This window comes from Lepeophtheirus salmonis, chromosome 7 (genome assembly GCF_016086655.4).
Source record: "Lepeophtheirus salmonis chromosome 7, UVic_Lsal_1.4, whole genome shotgun sequence".
Classification (NCBI taxonomy): domain Eukaryota; kingdom Metazoa; phylum Arthropoda; class Copepoda; order Siphonostomatoida; family Caligidae; genus Lepeophtheirus; species Lepeophtheirus salmonis.
Genome location: NC_052137.2, coordinates 810,770 through 826,668, shown reverse-complemented (window position 1 = coordinate 826,668; position 15,899 = coordinate 810,770). Strand labels below are relative to the sequence as shown.

Sequence of the window (15,899 nt, the reverse complement as noted above, 5' to 3'; positions counted from 1 at the left end):
AATCTAAAATATTGTATTTACCTTTTTTCATAGTTATGGCAATATGTATTGCCTGAGTCTTTTTGCTTTATTTCAAGGAATTGCATTATTATTCCTATTTACAAAAAAATAAGCTATAAATTAGCCCGAGACTGCATCAGATTTGTGCTGCTTGTTTGCATTCAATAGGGCATAAGCAAACTTCAAAAATTATTAAAGAGTTCATGGCAAAGTAATTTTGTTTTTTTTTGCTTTATTACGATGCTTTATTAGAAGTGTTACAATCATCCGATTTAAGTCAAATATGCCTAGTTCTATTCGATAACGAGAATCCAACTTCATAATGCCCTTCTCGTGGAAGCTCTTGGCCCTATTGAAATATTAAAAAAACTCGGACAAGCAGTTTTCAAAGGCCTCTAATGAGGCCTTTTTACACCAAAGTCCGTTGGACCATCGGCAGGAACAGGTGGTAGGTACTTGGTACTAGGTCCATACTTAGTGTGGATGCATAAGAACTTCCCATCCGAGCTTTTGGTGCATCATCAAAAATGTGGGCGTCCTGACATTGTCTTGATGATTTCTTGTTGTCTCCTATTCTCCAATACTGGGCGTTTCTGTTCGATCAACAGGTTCAAACGGTCAATTTGTTCACAGTAGAAGGTAAAATTGAGAAAAAAATTATTGCTCGAACCACTGTTGTGCAACACGTTCAGAAAGAGTACTTTCATGTATAAAAATGTAAAATATAGCAAATTTCTTGCATTGGAGACCTCCGTACTTGTGGTACGATCATTCATGACTAAACCCGGTCAAATACAATACTGTGTAATAAGATTTTGTAGTTTACACTCACACCTTTACCATCCCCTATGATATGATCCGATGTGACCAATAATGAACAAGCTATACTTAGTTAAAAAAGGGGCGAGAGATGATAAATTACTTTTCCCCCAATAATAATAGTAATATTATCCGCAAGGTGGTGTTACTTTCTGTAGCCTGGAATAATATAAGTATAGATTGCTAAAGACCGCTGGTGTCTCTTCTATATGATAATAGTAATTATCATTCATTAAGTACGTACCGAAGTATTTTGTTACATTACTTCGAAACTCTCTTTCTTCTTATTTACAAACTAATATGAAGACTTAGATCAGTCTTAAAACTGCCAATTTTGCCCTTTTTGTGTAGAAATTGCTCATTTTTCAAAACTCGTATACAATTAATAGTTTGGGTTCTAGTTAGATTACACGAAAAATTTTGACATTATTTTTTGAGCATAGATCAACTAGCAAAAACCCTCATTAATTAAGCTCTCGTATTGGAGGTGAAAATATGTATAAGGGTGGTCTGAAAATTTATAATATAATAAAGGTAGAATGCATTTTTTTTTTCAATATAGTCTTCATGTAACACTTTACACCTCTCCAAGTGATTTTCTATCTGTGTAACCCGAACAGATTGTATTCAGGGGGTTTCTCTGCAAAATAATTGTTCATGAGACACATTTTGTTTTTGACTTAATTTCTACGAGTTGGATTGACTTAGACGTGTCAATTTTTAACACAACAAGCCTTTATATGTCTGTTATTGCTTGTATCTATATAAAGGTTACACATTCAAAAACTAATATTTAAATGTAATAATTTTAAATTATTATCTTGATATTTTGTCCATTTTTACAAAAAAAACTAACATCAACTCACTCAAACGACTGTTTCATAATAATTGAGCGTCCAAAACGACTCAAGCTTTGGGGAGTAACTTTCAACAGATGCTATATAGATATGACTAACTTTTATTTACCAATGCTGCCATCTTCACGTTGAGGTCGGAAACTTTTAAGAAAGTCTCGTATATGATGAAATCAGTGTTATAGCTACATTATCGGATATATGTGGGAGACGGATTTCGACAACAGCATTTAGAGGAATGATAAATTTGGATATTACCCATTTGAATCCTGCAACAAACAAAGGTGAAATATTTTCTGCCAAATTGCGAAATCCTAGTCTTACCTTTCTGCAAAACTAAGCATATTTTTATATCAATATGAGCCTGTCATCTGGTGGAAATCCTCCTTGCTCAAATTATTTACAAACTCTGATCAAAAACTTAGCCACAAAGACTGTTAAAAGATTATTGATCTTATGTCCACGAAAGATGATTATTATCCAAATAGGCCTACGAACAAGGATGATGAGTGTCTTCTTTTTGAGATTTTAAAACTAGATCAGAGTGTTTTTAAGGGAATTCGTGTTTGCGCTGGGTTTAAGAATGTCATTGTTATAGAACTTAATAAGGAAATAAATATTGGAGTTAGTTTGGCTCATGTAAATGATGAGTTCATTATCCGAACTGTAGATGGAAAATTCAGGGGACTTAAGGGTTCTGTTAAGGGACTCAAAGCTCAACGTAGAGATGAGGACGGAAATGCCATTTTTTTGAGAAAAATATATTAGTACATTCTCCAAATGAAGATATTACAACTAGTGATATTGAAGATGCTATAAAAAACTATGGGTAGATTCTTGTCCCAGCTAAGGAATGTTTCTTTCAGGAAGGAAAGCTTAAAGGAATTTTGAATGGGAATTTTGTAATCAAGGCAATCTTAAAGAATGAGGTGCCTGGATTCCTCCCAATTAAAGGCTTTAAAACAAGGATATCCCATTCCGGTCAGGAGATCAACTGTGCCAAATGTTATAGTTTTGGGCACTTTTGTAGGGAGTGCCCCAATAAATCCGTAAAATGTAATGACCAAGTAGACAAGATGAGGAAATCTTCACCTATTGAGACGATCAAAGTTGAAGAAAAAAATAAGAGTTTTTATATATCTGATGAGAATAATATAAGTGATGCTTCTGACTGTAATGGAAAGACATTAGAAAAAGGAGACTAATCCCTACAAAAGATTGAAAAGTATGTCGTCAACAAATGAAGTATCTACAAAAGGAATTAATAAAATAGTAGCTGAAAAGGAAGTGCTCACTGAACCAAAGTCTATTCTCAAAAATTTCCATGAGTTTACCAAAATATTGTTAGGAGCGCTAGAAAAGGATTTCCTGGACTCTACTATATTAATCACCACTATAAAGGTTATAAAGCATTATGCCAAGATAACATCAAATGGAAGATATACACTTTATGCCCTGAGTACACTATTCCATGCCCATTGAAATTTGGAACCGATATGGAGACAAAAGGGAAGCTCTCTGCCGATCTTACACAGGGTAGAATATCTTTGATACCTAAAAAAGGTGATGGGACAAGAATAAACCATTGGCGGCCATTAACAATTCTAAACGAATCATATAGAATATTAGGTGGGGTATTGGCTAAGCAAATCGAACCTTTATTAAATCGGAAGATAGGACAGCAACAAAAAGGATTTCTAAAAAATAGACACATTGCAGACATTTCCAGGAATATACAGGCTGCTATTGACTCAACAAGATTGATGAACAAGTGTGGAGCAATTATTGTACTAGATTTCAGTAAAGCGTTTGATTTGATCAGTCATACATTTATCCTACAGACCGTAACTGAAATGGAGCATTTAAACCATTACTTGAATCGAAAATACAGGGGGTTCGGAGTTCGTTTTGTGGATATATTCAAGTTGGTCGATTAATACACAGATGACATTACACTTATGATTTAAGGAAATTCGAGTAAACAATTGGAAAGGATAGTTGAAATTATAGTTTCTGCTTTCAAAAAGTTCACTAGGGTTTCAAGAATGAGTGTGAATTGCAACAAGTCTTCTATTCTCTCTATGTGTCACTGGCATTCTTCCACGATCTCAATTGGAAGGAGGACTTGTCTTAGTAGCTAATGTTTTACCTAAAATCTATCTCAAAATTTTGAAAGATATAATTGCTAAGCCTTACCAGGAATGGATAAATTTTTTATGTGTATCTAATGCTTTTAATTATTTAATGTTTGGCACTGACCTTTCAAATAATCGTATTCTCTATCTATCAAAGGAATGGGCAGCCACTCAGAGAACTATCTGGGCTTTTTTCAATGAGCATTTTACTTCATTTATGTTATGAATAATGAAGTTATATTTAAGAATATTAATTTTAAACTATAATGTTGAATCATGTTTTTTTTCATATGAACGCAAATATTCTTGAAATAAAAACCTTGCTGGTGAGAGAAAAAAATATTGGTCCTATCTCATTGGTCGTGACGATGCGATACCTCCATCTAATAAAACTCCTACAGATCATATAAACTTTAAACCTGCTCCAACTACTAATGCGGACGTTGAACAGTCTTTTAGTATGATTAAGACTAAACATACTTATTAAAGAAAAAAGTATTTCTAAAATCTTGATTTGTCGACATAATATAGCAAAATTTATGAATAAATTTAAATAAATATATTACGACATTCATTACTTTATATTTTTCTGATGAAACTGTATTTTTCTTTTAAGTAGAAAATTTTGATTTTTTGGGTCCTCATTTTTTAAAATTTTAGTACTATTTTTTGCTCTTTTTGGATAAAAAATCGCTCAAAAATCATAAGTATACTGAAATGTAAGCAACACTCATGCCCTACTAGTGTAGATCGACTATGAAGAGCAGCCCTAATGATATAGAGGAAATTCCATTTACATTTAAAGATTTGTTTGAGTAGCTAAGAAATTGTATTCATCTTCTTCTTTTTTTTCTTTTTTTTTTGAATAGCCCTTTCTACTTCACATAATGTGATATCTAAAGTTGTATAAAATATGAAATACTGGTTCGTAAAAATGAAAGAACCTGAAAATTAAGATGGTAATCCTGACAATTTTGAAGACTGTTTGGAGGAGAGCAGCTTAAGTGGCATGACAATTAGACATGGGACCAGCTGCAAGATGAGGAAGGAAATAAGCAATATTATCACTCCGTTTCTAGCAAAGACCGGAATTTATCTGATATTTGATTTCAGATCTCTTTGCATGTTATTTATGTAAACAAAATATACAAATGAAATTCAAAAAAAGTAAAATTACTAAACAATAAAATGTATATAAGTGTGTATATTTACAAATAAAAATTTAAATTAAAGACTACAAAATAAATAATTAACTTTTTATATCTTGAGCAAGAAACAACCTGAATTAATAATAATCTAAAAAAAAAAACTAATAATATATAGGAAAGTGGAACGAAAAGGATTCGGAGAAAATGCGAACAGAGTTTAATTTCATTCACGCAACGATTCTTGATATTATGCAGAATACTTTGGGGGGCAAACAAAAACCACGTGGACACTTATGAGTGGAGGGGAATTTGGTCTAAAACCACGTAAATCCTCATTGATGAAGGTGTTGGGGTCAACTTAACCCCGCTTAGGGCAGTCGAACATATCATAATGGTGGAAGGACACAAGGAACATGCTATAAATTTCAATAAAATTATATAGACTTTTTTAAAAGGTCATTCTTGAAATAAATATTTGTTTACCAAAAAAATGACAGAAAATGAAAATAGATTTTTTTTAAAGGGCATAAGAAAACGTGGACTTTTCTAAAAAGAGTTCAGTTTCAAAATATTAAAAAAATGTTCTAAATTTTATTTGCATTATTTAGAGTTGTAAAAAAAGTTTGTAGAACACTTTGCCGAAAAAAATTATTCATACTTATATTTAATGATGATTCAATAATTGAATTACTATCAAATATATTTAAAATGAAATCATGTTGCAAAATATGTACTAATTATCTACTCTACTTCTTCATTGAGAAACATATCTTGATAACTATAATGTCAGAGATAACCTTGGGAAAGAGACGTGTGAATAAGGACCTGACCAGCTATATAAGAGCTCCAATTCATTCGATATAAATGATTGATTCATTCGCATTGATTGATTGATTGTCTTCTTCTCTTCTTTAAACATGGTTTCTCTTACTAAGTTATTTGTATAATTAATATATGGAGAGTTGTCATGATTTTTGTTCTAATAGCGGTCTGAGACAGTTTTTGAAGTATCTTTATAAAAAATGAATTGACTATTAATTCATCATTGCAATTAGTGGCAAAAAGAAAATATTGCATCTTTTAAAATGATTGTAACATGAAAGAGAGACTTCACTTCATAGTATTGCAGGATGAATAGTCATTAAATATATTTTATATTTTTTTAGGGAAAGTGGCTATCGGCTATCTGTCCGCACACGGTAAAAAAATATAGTGTTCTGGGAAAGGAATAGAGAAAAGAACCACATAAGTCCAAATGAAGGAAGGGGGGGGGGGAAAGGAAGTTATAATTATGTGGAAAAAGAACCAATTGGCTTATGAATGACCCCCCAGTCAAATAAGAATAATATTATTACAGAAACAGCTACATTCTACATTCATAACAATATATGTATTATAAACACGTAAAGAATGATGCAAAAACGAAAAAAAAATGTCTACCTCAATATGTTTTGATTACCACGACATCTATGAACGCACATAATAATTATAGAGAGACTCTTCCATGATATAAATATTTGAATACTGTTTCCTATGCATTATTTTGGATCTATTAAAACAAGAGAGAGTTTTGAAGGAAGATGAGAAGATGATCGTGGTATAAGAGTTTCAATAGTAGCACCGGGGATTAATTATTATTGTATAAATAACTTTTAATATTGCATCATATTTCGCTGATTGCACTAAAACCTAGAGTTGAAGGGGAAGCCTCCATCAGGAACATAGCATGTTGGACCTCCAGATTCAAAGGTCTTTGTGGGAGGAGGGGGTGGCAGATGTGGAGGTAGGAATGCTGGTGGACCGTCCACGTCCTCTTCATCTCCACTTAGAGACTTATCAATGGAATTACCGGATTCTTCTTCGGATTCATGAATCCTTCGACGTAGGTTCCAAATCATTCCGAATATCATACCAAAAAGGATTCCTATCAATACAATGAAAACGATGATGACGTGGGGCTTTGTGAAGTCGAGTTTTATAGTTGAGCCACCCTCTTCACAGGACTCTTCGTCCCAACCAAATTTGCAGTTTCGAATGTCATTGCAGACCAGATCGGGATGAATGCAAGTTGCATCGTCGCAATCATACTCTTCCTGAAAGAGTAATGAGGTTAGTTAAATTAAATCAAAACATAATATGACTAAGCTTACCATTGGAACACAAGTTTCTTGTGTTCCCAAGACTCGCATAGATGTAAAAACGGCGGCAAATTTTGAATTGACCCCAGTTTCCTCTGCGTAAAAGCGAACATATACAACATTGGTTTGGCTTGTTACCGAAGTTGCCACAGATCCACAAAACGTCTCTTTTCTATGCTCTTCATCAGTTTTACCATCAAAAATCTGTAATCAATGGGTTATAAAAATAATGTATACTGTATGCCAACATCATAAAAACAATCCTGATTTTCTCAAAAAAAAAAAAAAAATCCTTATATTTTACTTCATGTACAGCCCAATATTTTATAAAAATATTTGAGTAAGGGTTTTTGTTCAAATTTTTAAGATGAGTTGAGATACCCAATAATTGTAGGTTGATTTTTTAATGATTCGAGAGTCATATACTGGTACGATATGGCCCTTTTAAACGTATAAAATCTATCAATTTATCATTCCTTTATTGTGACGTTCAATTTTGGCTACTTTACGAGTGCATTATGTAGGACATCCAAAGATCCAACTACAACAAGATATAATTTATTAATTGACTATAGAATTTCAATAAAATTAATACAATAAATAGGTGTGTGTCTGAGCTCTCTTAATAATTAATATAGCCGTCCCTTAGCGGCAATGATGGTTTTCAGGCTGTGGAAGAAGGCTTGACAACTGCCAGGGATGTATTCATCTGTCATGGTGCGCTATTGCAAGTCAACAGTGGCTTTGAGGACCTCAGTGTTTGGATGACAGACACTGCAGGCCTGCCCCTCGATATACACACAAAAAATGCAGTGGAGGGGCTGGTATCAGGGCTGTAGAGGGCCAAAATCGTCAAAAAAAAAGTTCAAAAGATCTCAAAAGACTCATATAGAAGAGTCTTGCAACGGAAAAGATTTGTTTCTTTCATTGCTGGTGTCAAAAGTGTCCTCTTCACCCTCACAAGGCTCTTACCACGCACTTTTTTTATAGCTTTGAGGATATTTTGGTGTGAAACCCCGAGATCTCTATTGTGGGCCCTCATGGATTTCAGAGGATTGCCCAGAGCTGATTTATTTAGCTCCTCCGGATCTAGTTTGGCCTTATTGACTGAGGCCTTCTTCCTCTCGAACGTTTCGGATTTGTTAACGGCGTAGACAGTGATTGGAGTGCATTAATGGAAATTTGTTGATCACGTATAAGCTAGGCACCTCAAGTTTGCTTTGTTTCATAACTAATTGTGTATGATTTAATATATCGAAATATGAATTAAATGTAATCACTCATCTTAGAGACTTTGGAGTAATCAGAACATGCTGTGTACCTTTGTTTTTTTTTTTGTAGATTGTTGTCTTAATCAAACACAGCAAATCAAAACCCTTAAAGAAAAGGTTAATTCCACCTTAATTAATTAGGTATTGAAATAATAAGTGTCCAGATTTGAATGGACCACACTGTAAATATCTTCTTAATTATTTTGACTCTCAAATAATATAATATTTTCGATCTTTTTTATTCTTTATATTATGGAGAGTTATATTAACTGATGTATCGTTTATATAAGTGACTCCAAGAGTAATTTTCACGGGAAATGGATTGAATCAAATGTGGTATGTGGTAACATTGATATTAGTCCTACTTAGAAATGAAATATCGGATCTGTAACTCAATCCAACTTTGAGTTCTGAGGTTTTAAAGATGAAGAAATTAGTATTTTGATGAATTTTGTATTCAAAGAAATGTCAGACGTGTGTAATACATCATATATTACATATGTACTTGGTACGTGTTCTTCCAAGAGATGCTACTAACTAAACATAACCTGCATACGCGCCAGTAGTGTCATCTCCCCGACTTTACAAGACCTTTTCAAACGACCCTAGTAGGTTGATCTGGAATGACTAAAAAATGAATACCTATAATTATGCTACAGTTTTTGGAAGATTTCCATAAACTGGAAAATTAACAACTGCAGAAAATTTACTGGGATTAAACTAGATCTCTAGCAATTCATCTACAGATTTGTCCCATCTAGAACAACTGTATATGTAGATAGCTTTCCCATCTGCAGAAAAGTCATTGCACAAAGATAGCAACCTTTGATGTTGCTGTCTAAAAAAGTGTAGGAATATTTGATGAGGTCCCTTATCCTGGCTCGAGGAACTAAAATTATACTACATAACACGTTGAACTGGAGTATAGGCGATTCAATCCAGGCATCTACCGCCTTATATTTTTGAGGGGAAATTTCAAAAATTAAAGTTTTGCCAAAAAAATCAAAAATCTATAGTTATACACAAAAAATTAAATTTTTAGAAAAAAAAATTTCAAAAATATAAATTTGAAATAATAATTTTTTTGAAAAATAATTTCATATAGAAAATTGTTTTCATTCTTCGAAAAAAATTCAAATATTTACAGCTATTCATAAAAAAGGATTTTTTTTTGAAAAAAAAAAAAATCTACGGCCCCTCCAGTTAATCCACTGAGGACGCTTCTTTCTGTAGAGGTTTCTTTCATAAGACTGCTACACTTTTGAACCTGTCTCGAGGTCCAACTGTTATTCTACACATATTCATTGTTTCTGGGGTGCAATTCTGGAAATTACAAGTGTTATTTTATTGTCTCTCATCTGTAAATAAAAAAAATATCAACATATCCTTAGATGCGTCCGCCCTAATTGTACATTTTACAAATTTGTAGATGAATAACTATTACTTATAAACCACTAAACCTCTCTGCACGTTATACTACAGTTGGAAAATAAACAATTTATAACTTACTAAAATACTCATCATAAATTCATTTGCATCTTTAATAATTATAATTCAACGTCAGAAAAGAAAGTAAAAATAATTAACCAGCAAAAAAATATATTTCGTTTGATATAACAGGACAATTAACAGGAAAGTTCTGTGTCATCACTCAGTTGACTGATGGATGAAAAAGTCATGGGAAAAGGAAGTGCTCCTTCCTGAATACTCCAGGACTTTCCATCCCATTTAAGTACTTTGTCTGACACCTCATTGTAATTCCCATTGTTTGGAGTTTCCCCTCCAATAATATAAACATTTCCTGCTTCATCAAGAGCACTGCTTGGATACCAAATATGTTCAAGAGGTAGACCCATCGTTTCGTCTTCTACACTCCAAAAGCCAAACTCCGAATTCCAAACTTCAACATGATTTTTGCCGTTAGGTTTGCCTCCAAGGATCATGACACCTCCATTTTTTAAACGAGCACATGTTTGGCTAAATCCAAAGCGCTTGAATCTTCTATCTAAACCACCCTCTTGTTGGACCCATTCTCCATTTTCAAAGATATAAACATCTGTATTGTATATTGGCTTAATGATGGGAATTTTTCTCCACCCTCCAAGTAACATGACTCTGTCGTCCTTCAGAGGCACAAGACAATGACCATATGATACGATAGGGATTTTAGGTCCCGTTTCCCATGCGCCCTTTGATACGTCATACACAATACCTGAGCTCACACTCCGCGAACGGGGACCACTTCCACCTGTAAGCCACCATTGAGTACCATTGTTTATCCATATAGAAGTTGCACAAGTCCTGGGCTCAGGAAGAGAGGGAAATTTAACCCAGGCATTGTTTTCCAATCGAAAGCAATGTGAACTAGTAAAACCAGATCTGGACCCACCACAAACTGTGAGTTTTCCTTCAATGAACGTTGTAGAGGTACATTTAAGGTCTGGAATGGGAAAATTTGGTAAGTTTAGGGAGCAAGATGAGACGGGTTTTCCTGGGTTGAGATCCACGATGGAAGCCTTTCCTTCCGAGTCCGGGCCATATAGATATTTGAGAGGTGTTACTGGGGATGTTAGGCCCACAAAAATGAAGATTATACAATGTAGCTTATTCATAGTCGAGAAGCGTTGGTTAAGACATAGAAAATGAGCCTAAATATGCCTATTTATAGTAGTATATTTATCTATACTGAGCCTCTTATCAGAAGTTAAAATCCTGATAAGAGATAATCTTCAGTGTTGCAATAATTTAACGTTAGATATTTTATCATTTTCGGAAATTTGCATAAAATAATGAATATATCTTTTTTGTATTGGATTTGAGTCCAAAAATTTGAGTTCTGTATTGAATCAAGTTCGTGATAGGAAAATATTTCAATTATTGAGTATAATCAAACCTGAGCTTTGATAATTCCAACATAACATGTATTGTGATTGCTTCTTTTTAATAGTTCAATTAGAGATAGACGGGGGTCATGAAACCGGATCTGAAGTACCCTGGTACAGAATGAGTAGACCTGTATTATCCAAAATGATCCAAGACTCGAATTGACTTCGAGTACTCGAAATTTTTATGGATCTTGAAAAAAATTCCGAAGGATTTTTGAATCTCAAAAAGCTTATCCTATTACTTAATCCGAGTTTAAAAAAAATATATTATTGATATTGAACGTAGTATCTTGATATATCTTGATGAGTGCTTGGAACGAAATCTACATAAGCAATTGCACCATGCATGTTGTTACCTTCATTATATTACTCAACCCTTCCTCTGTAAAGAAACAAAAAACTGGGCTCAAAATCAGTTGGTAGTTAGCTAATTATTGCCAAATATGTGTTAGAAAATTGTTAACAGCTTAAAACGAGCTCATTCTAATTCAACTAATCAACGTTAAGAACATAGACTTGAAGAAAAGACCCTGTAACTTCAACACCTGACAGACAATTATACTATATTTGTTTATGTAGGTAACAACATGTCAATAATATTATAACTATACTTAGGATATGTTGTAATAGTTCAATTACTCACAAAACTGCTCATTTTGACATTTTTGGGGGGAAGTCGCTCATTTTGTCCTTTTTTTGTGTGAAAATTGTTCATATTTCAGGTCAGATATGAAATAAATCGAATAAAAAAGGATTTATTTTGGTTTTAAATATTTATTTTAAAATATAATTTTTTTATTACAACAAGTCCTTACTCCACTGATTAATCAACTGATTGCTGTGGTGGTCCTCCGTTAGCCATTTAATCTTATTGGTGAGAAGGCTCTTGAAAATGTTAAAGGCTCTTTCACAGTCCACAGATGTCATGGGGGCGTAGTTGAAGCTCGCTATGATGTTAGGATTCTCCTTCATGGTAGACACATTATCACCAGAGTACACTAAACCAACATTACTCACATTATCAAATGCTGGGTTCTTCATGAAAATTTCTTCCAGATTTTGGGCAAACTTGGGGATGGTAAGGCCTTCGCGGATCTTCCTAGTGATAGACAAGTTCTAAACATGAGGCAATCTTTCTTCCGCCTTAGTGATGATCTCCTTTAGAACTTTGAAGTTTAATTTAAACTCCTAGATAACCCTGATTTCAACGTTGGGTATTTGCTGTATAAAGTACTTTACGTTGAAGAAGTTTTCACTGTAGTAGAAGGCTGCCTCAAGTCAAGTTCCCTACCTTGTAAGAACTGGCTCTTGAGTGCGGGGAACATTACAAGAGGCTAAAAACTCACATAGGTCTATATCTTGGAGTCATTGAGCTCCTTAATGGGGACTGAGGGTTCTGCAATCTTTGGGATAGTCACCTACTGTGTCTGTAATACACATTATTTAATAAAAGCTAAGTGTTTTCCAGTAGAGTTGTATATCGGTAGGAAAAGAAAAATGGATGGATACACTTTCTATTTATGGAGGAAAATGGATTTTAAAATCCAAAATAGCCTTGGTGACAAGATGAATAGGATAAACGGGAGCTCTATTGTTTTGGAGGGGAACACTTAGAGAGGGTGTAATCAGGGATTTTACTATGAAACGATTACACTAATACACATGTTCTACCTAAAAATGCAAATAATTTTGACATCATCAGTCATGGGCACTATGTACTACACAATCTATTTTGAACAGATACATAAAATTGTATATGAATTCAGTCAAAAAAATGCCCTCGCCATTGAAAATTGCCAGCAAGATCTTGAAGATCCAGCCTTTGGAAGTTTTTTTGTTTTTCATCAGGGCTAATTTGTCCTTTTTACTGGAAAATATTACAAATCTTAAAACAGAATTAATACTAATTTATAATTCTCTGAATATACTTTCTGAAGCTCAAAAAAAGATTAAACAATTTTTGGGAAAAAGGGTCAATTCTTCATAGAAAAATAACTTCATGCATTCACATACATCCTGATCTTTCACTTATTAAAAAATTGGACGTATAATCAGTGGTGGTGAGTATGAAACACTTCCGTCTAAAAAGACTCCAGAAGATCCCAACTTCATCGATATAATAATAATAATAATAAATTATGGGAAATATAAAATAACACTTATTACTTTTTTTTTGTAGTTTTGTTTCAAGTCAAATTGCTCAATTTTAATATTTTTGGTGTTCATTTTTAAAAATTTCAGCGCCGTTTTTTTGCTCATTTTGGCTAAGAAATCGCTGAAAATGATCATTCTAATTATAACAATAATAACCGTAATTTAGATCCCATTTTATTGAGGTCTGAAATTCAGGTACTCGATACATACCTGAATATTTACGTCTAATGATCCAAATCGACCCAGATCCGAAAATCTTTAACATCAATTACTCTTTTTTACATTAAAAAAGATTGTCTTGAGTTTTTTATATTTTCTTTCTCTTTTGAGTACTAATACTCAAAGAGTCAATAATAGTTATAATTACACAAAGGTTTCGAGTTTTGATTATTCGAGTTCCAGTAAAGTCAAGTTAACAATAGAGTTGATTTAATCCTCGAATTTAGTGTTGTCACAATACCAATATTTTTTTTCAGGTTCCGGTACCTAAATTTTGTATCGGTATTGCGAAAGGTTTCGCCTAAAAACGCCGTTATGAGGCGATTACTTTCTCATACAAAAACATCTGTATGATTTAAAATGGACGAAGGAAAGAGGGCTGGGCATAGAGAAAGTAATACACAGAGACGACAAGATATTTTAAATATTGAGAATATGTGTAAACTGACAAAAAGGGGTAAAATATTACGTCACCTTTTCCTTGTTTTTATTACATTAATATGATTGGCCATTCCACTTATTTAAAAGATTTTATACTCAAATTAACTCCCATGGTGTAATAAAAGTGAACCACTCTGCTTCTATCACTTAGCTCAAGCTGAAGTTATAATGGATCGGTCTACAAAAACTGTAGTCCTTTCAGTCCGGTCCCAATAAAATTTGTGAGTCCTAGAACCCGTTGTTATGGGTATTTGATAGTAACTAAGACCTCTGAAAGGACGTAGTTACTAACTATGTTCGTTCAACTATGAAAAATAACTTCGTTCAAGAGACAAGAAGGCTGAATTTTAAAGTTGGAAGCTTTTTTTTTTTAAATTATTAAATCATAGCCATAGGTGAAGCCTAGTAATTAAGATAGCTAGGACAGAAGGAACGGGGTATCGGTCCTTTGGCCGTTGAATAGTAAAAAATATCAGACCAATAAAAAAGAAGACTGATTAGGCAATCAGTCCTATGACTGATCCAAAACTATAATGTACCTCAATACCTGGAAATAAAATAATATGCAGTAATACCTTGATATACAGGTTACATTCTTTCTGGTCCGAGTTCGTAAGTTGGAGCAATGTATTCCAAAATAAGTAATTCAAGTGCAAATAAAGCCGGAAGTGGCTCTCTCGTTCCGTCGGCAGCTCTCGACAAACACGTATCCAAATAAAAATTCATCTCTTGTGGCACTCGAATGTTAATTTCATATCTTTTTTTATATATATAATGAAAATGCTCACGATTTAAGGCTCTAAATCTAGGTCAGGTATACTAAACAACAGGACTGGAATCCAAAACTTATGAATTTTAGCCATACTCTCGAATTAGTGTAGGGAAATATATATAAATATTTTTTTGGGTTTTTTTTCTTCTTCTTTGTAATCACCAGATCTTCATATTACAAAAAAAAAAATAAAAAAAAAAACTTTTGATATTATCATTCTTAAATACTTATAAGTTAAAAATAAAAAAACCCTTGGTAAGTCTTTATTAACTCTTTCTATGTTTCCCTTTCCCTACCTTTTTTTTTCTCCTCCCTTCCCATTAAGTTACTAATCAGAAGTAGGGCCCCTTCATCAACAGTTTTTCTTAATGAACCTCATTTGCTTATTAGACTATAATCCATTATTAGTCAAAATAATTATTCAGGATATATATTAATAAATATAGTCAGGGGTAATTTTAGGAATCAGAGAAAATTGTTTATAAAGTTTTAATACAACTTAATGGATATTTCTTTTTTTTATCTCCAAGTCGTGTTACATGTGGACTAAGACTTCCTAAAAGAACGTTTTAAAACAAGGGTCCTGTATGTTGCTGTGTAAAATAAAAAGGGGGATATTTCACTTGCTACAAATTACGGATCTAATAATTCAGGAGGAAATTTCTGTAAGTGATGTTTACTATAAATTGGCTTTGATTTTGATTGATTCAAAGGTGTATTTACATGACTGTTGAAGGTGCACATTGGCTCGTCATCAGCAGGATGACAATGACTTTAGGTCATGATTATTGGACTGTTGTTTGTAATTACTCTGTCACTACAGCCCACCTCTTTGATCATATTTGCAATGTTCTTTATCAAGTAGATATTGTTACTTATCAAACAAAAGTCTTTTTACACCTTATGAGTCTTCATAGATTGACGTCACAATACCATAAACAAGCAAACTACAGAGTGATCCATTAAATTCTGCACCCTTTGAATTTTAAATTTTAACAAGGTTTAAAGTCTCGTGGAAATTTTGGGTATCAAATAAAAAATAACAGTAGTATTCATGAAGATA

The 15,899-nt window shown here is 33.2% G+C and overlaps 1 protein-coding gene across 1 annotated transcript in view; it reads right to left on the bottom strand.

Annotated features, from left to right (window-relative positions):
• Window positions 1–4,997: 4,997 nt before the first annotated feature.
• LOC121121324 (neuropilin and tolloid-like protein 1) overlaps window positions 4,998–15,899 on the bottom strand; it is a 49,918-nt gene continuing 39,016 nt past the window's right edge. Inside the window, exons 4-5 of the mRNA XM_040716210.2 lie at window positions 7,107–7,298; window positions 4,998–7,049 (exon numbers count right to left, since the gene is read on the bottom strand). Coding sequence (XP_040572144.1) covers window positions 6,639–7,049; window positions 7,107–7,298 — 603 coding nt within the window. The 3' untranslated portion in view covers window positions 4,998–6,638. The remainder of the gene's footprint in view (window positions 7,050–7,106; window positions 7,299–15,899) is intronic.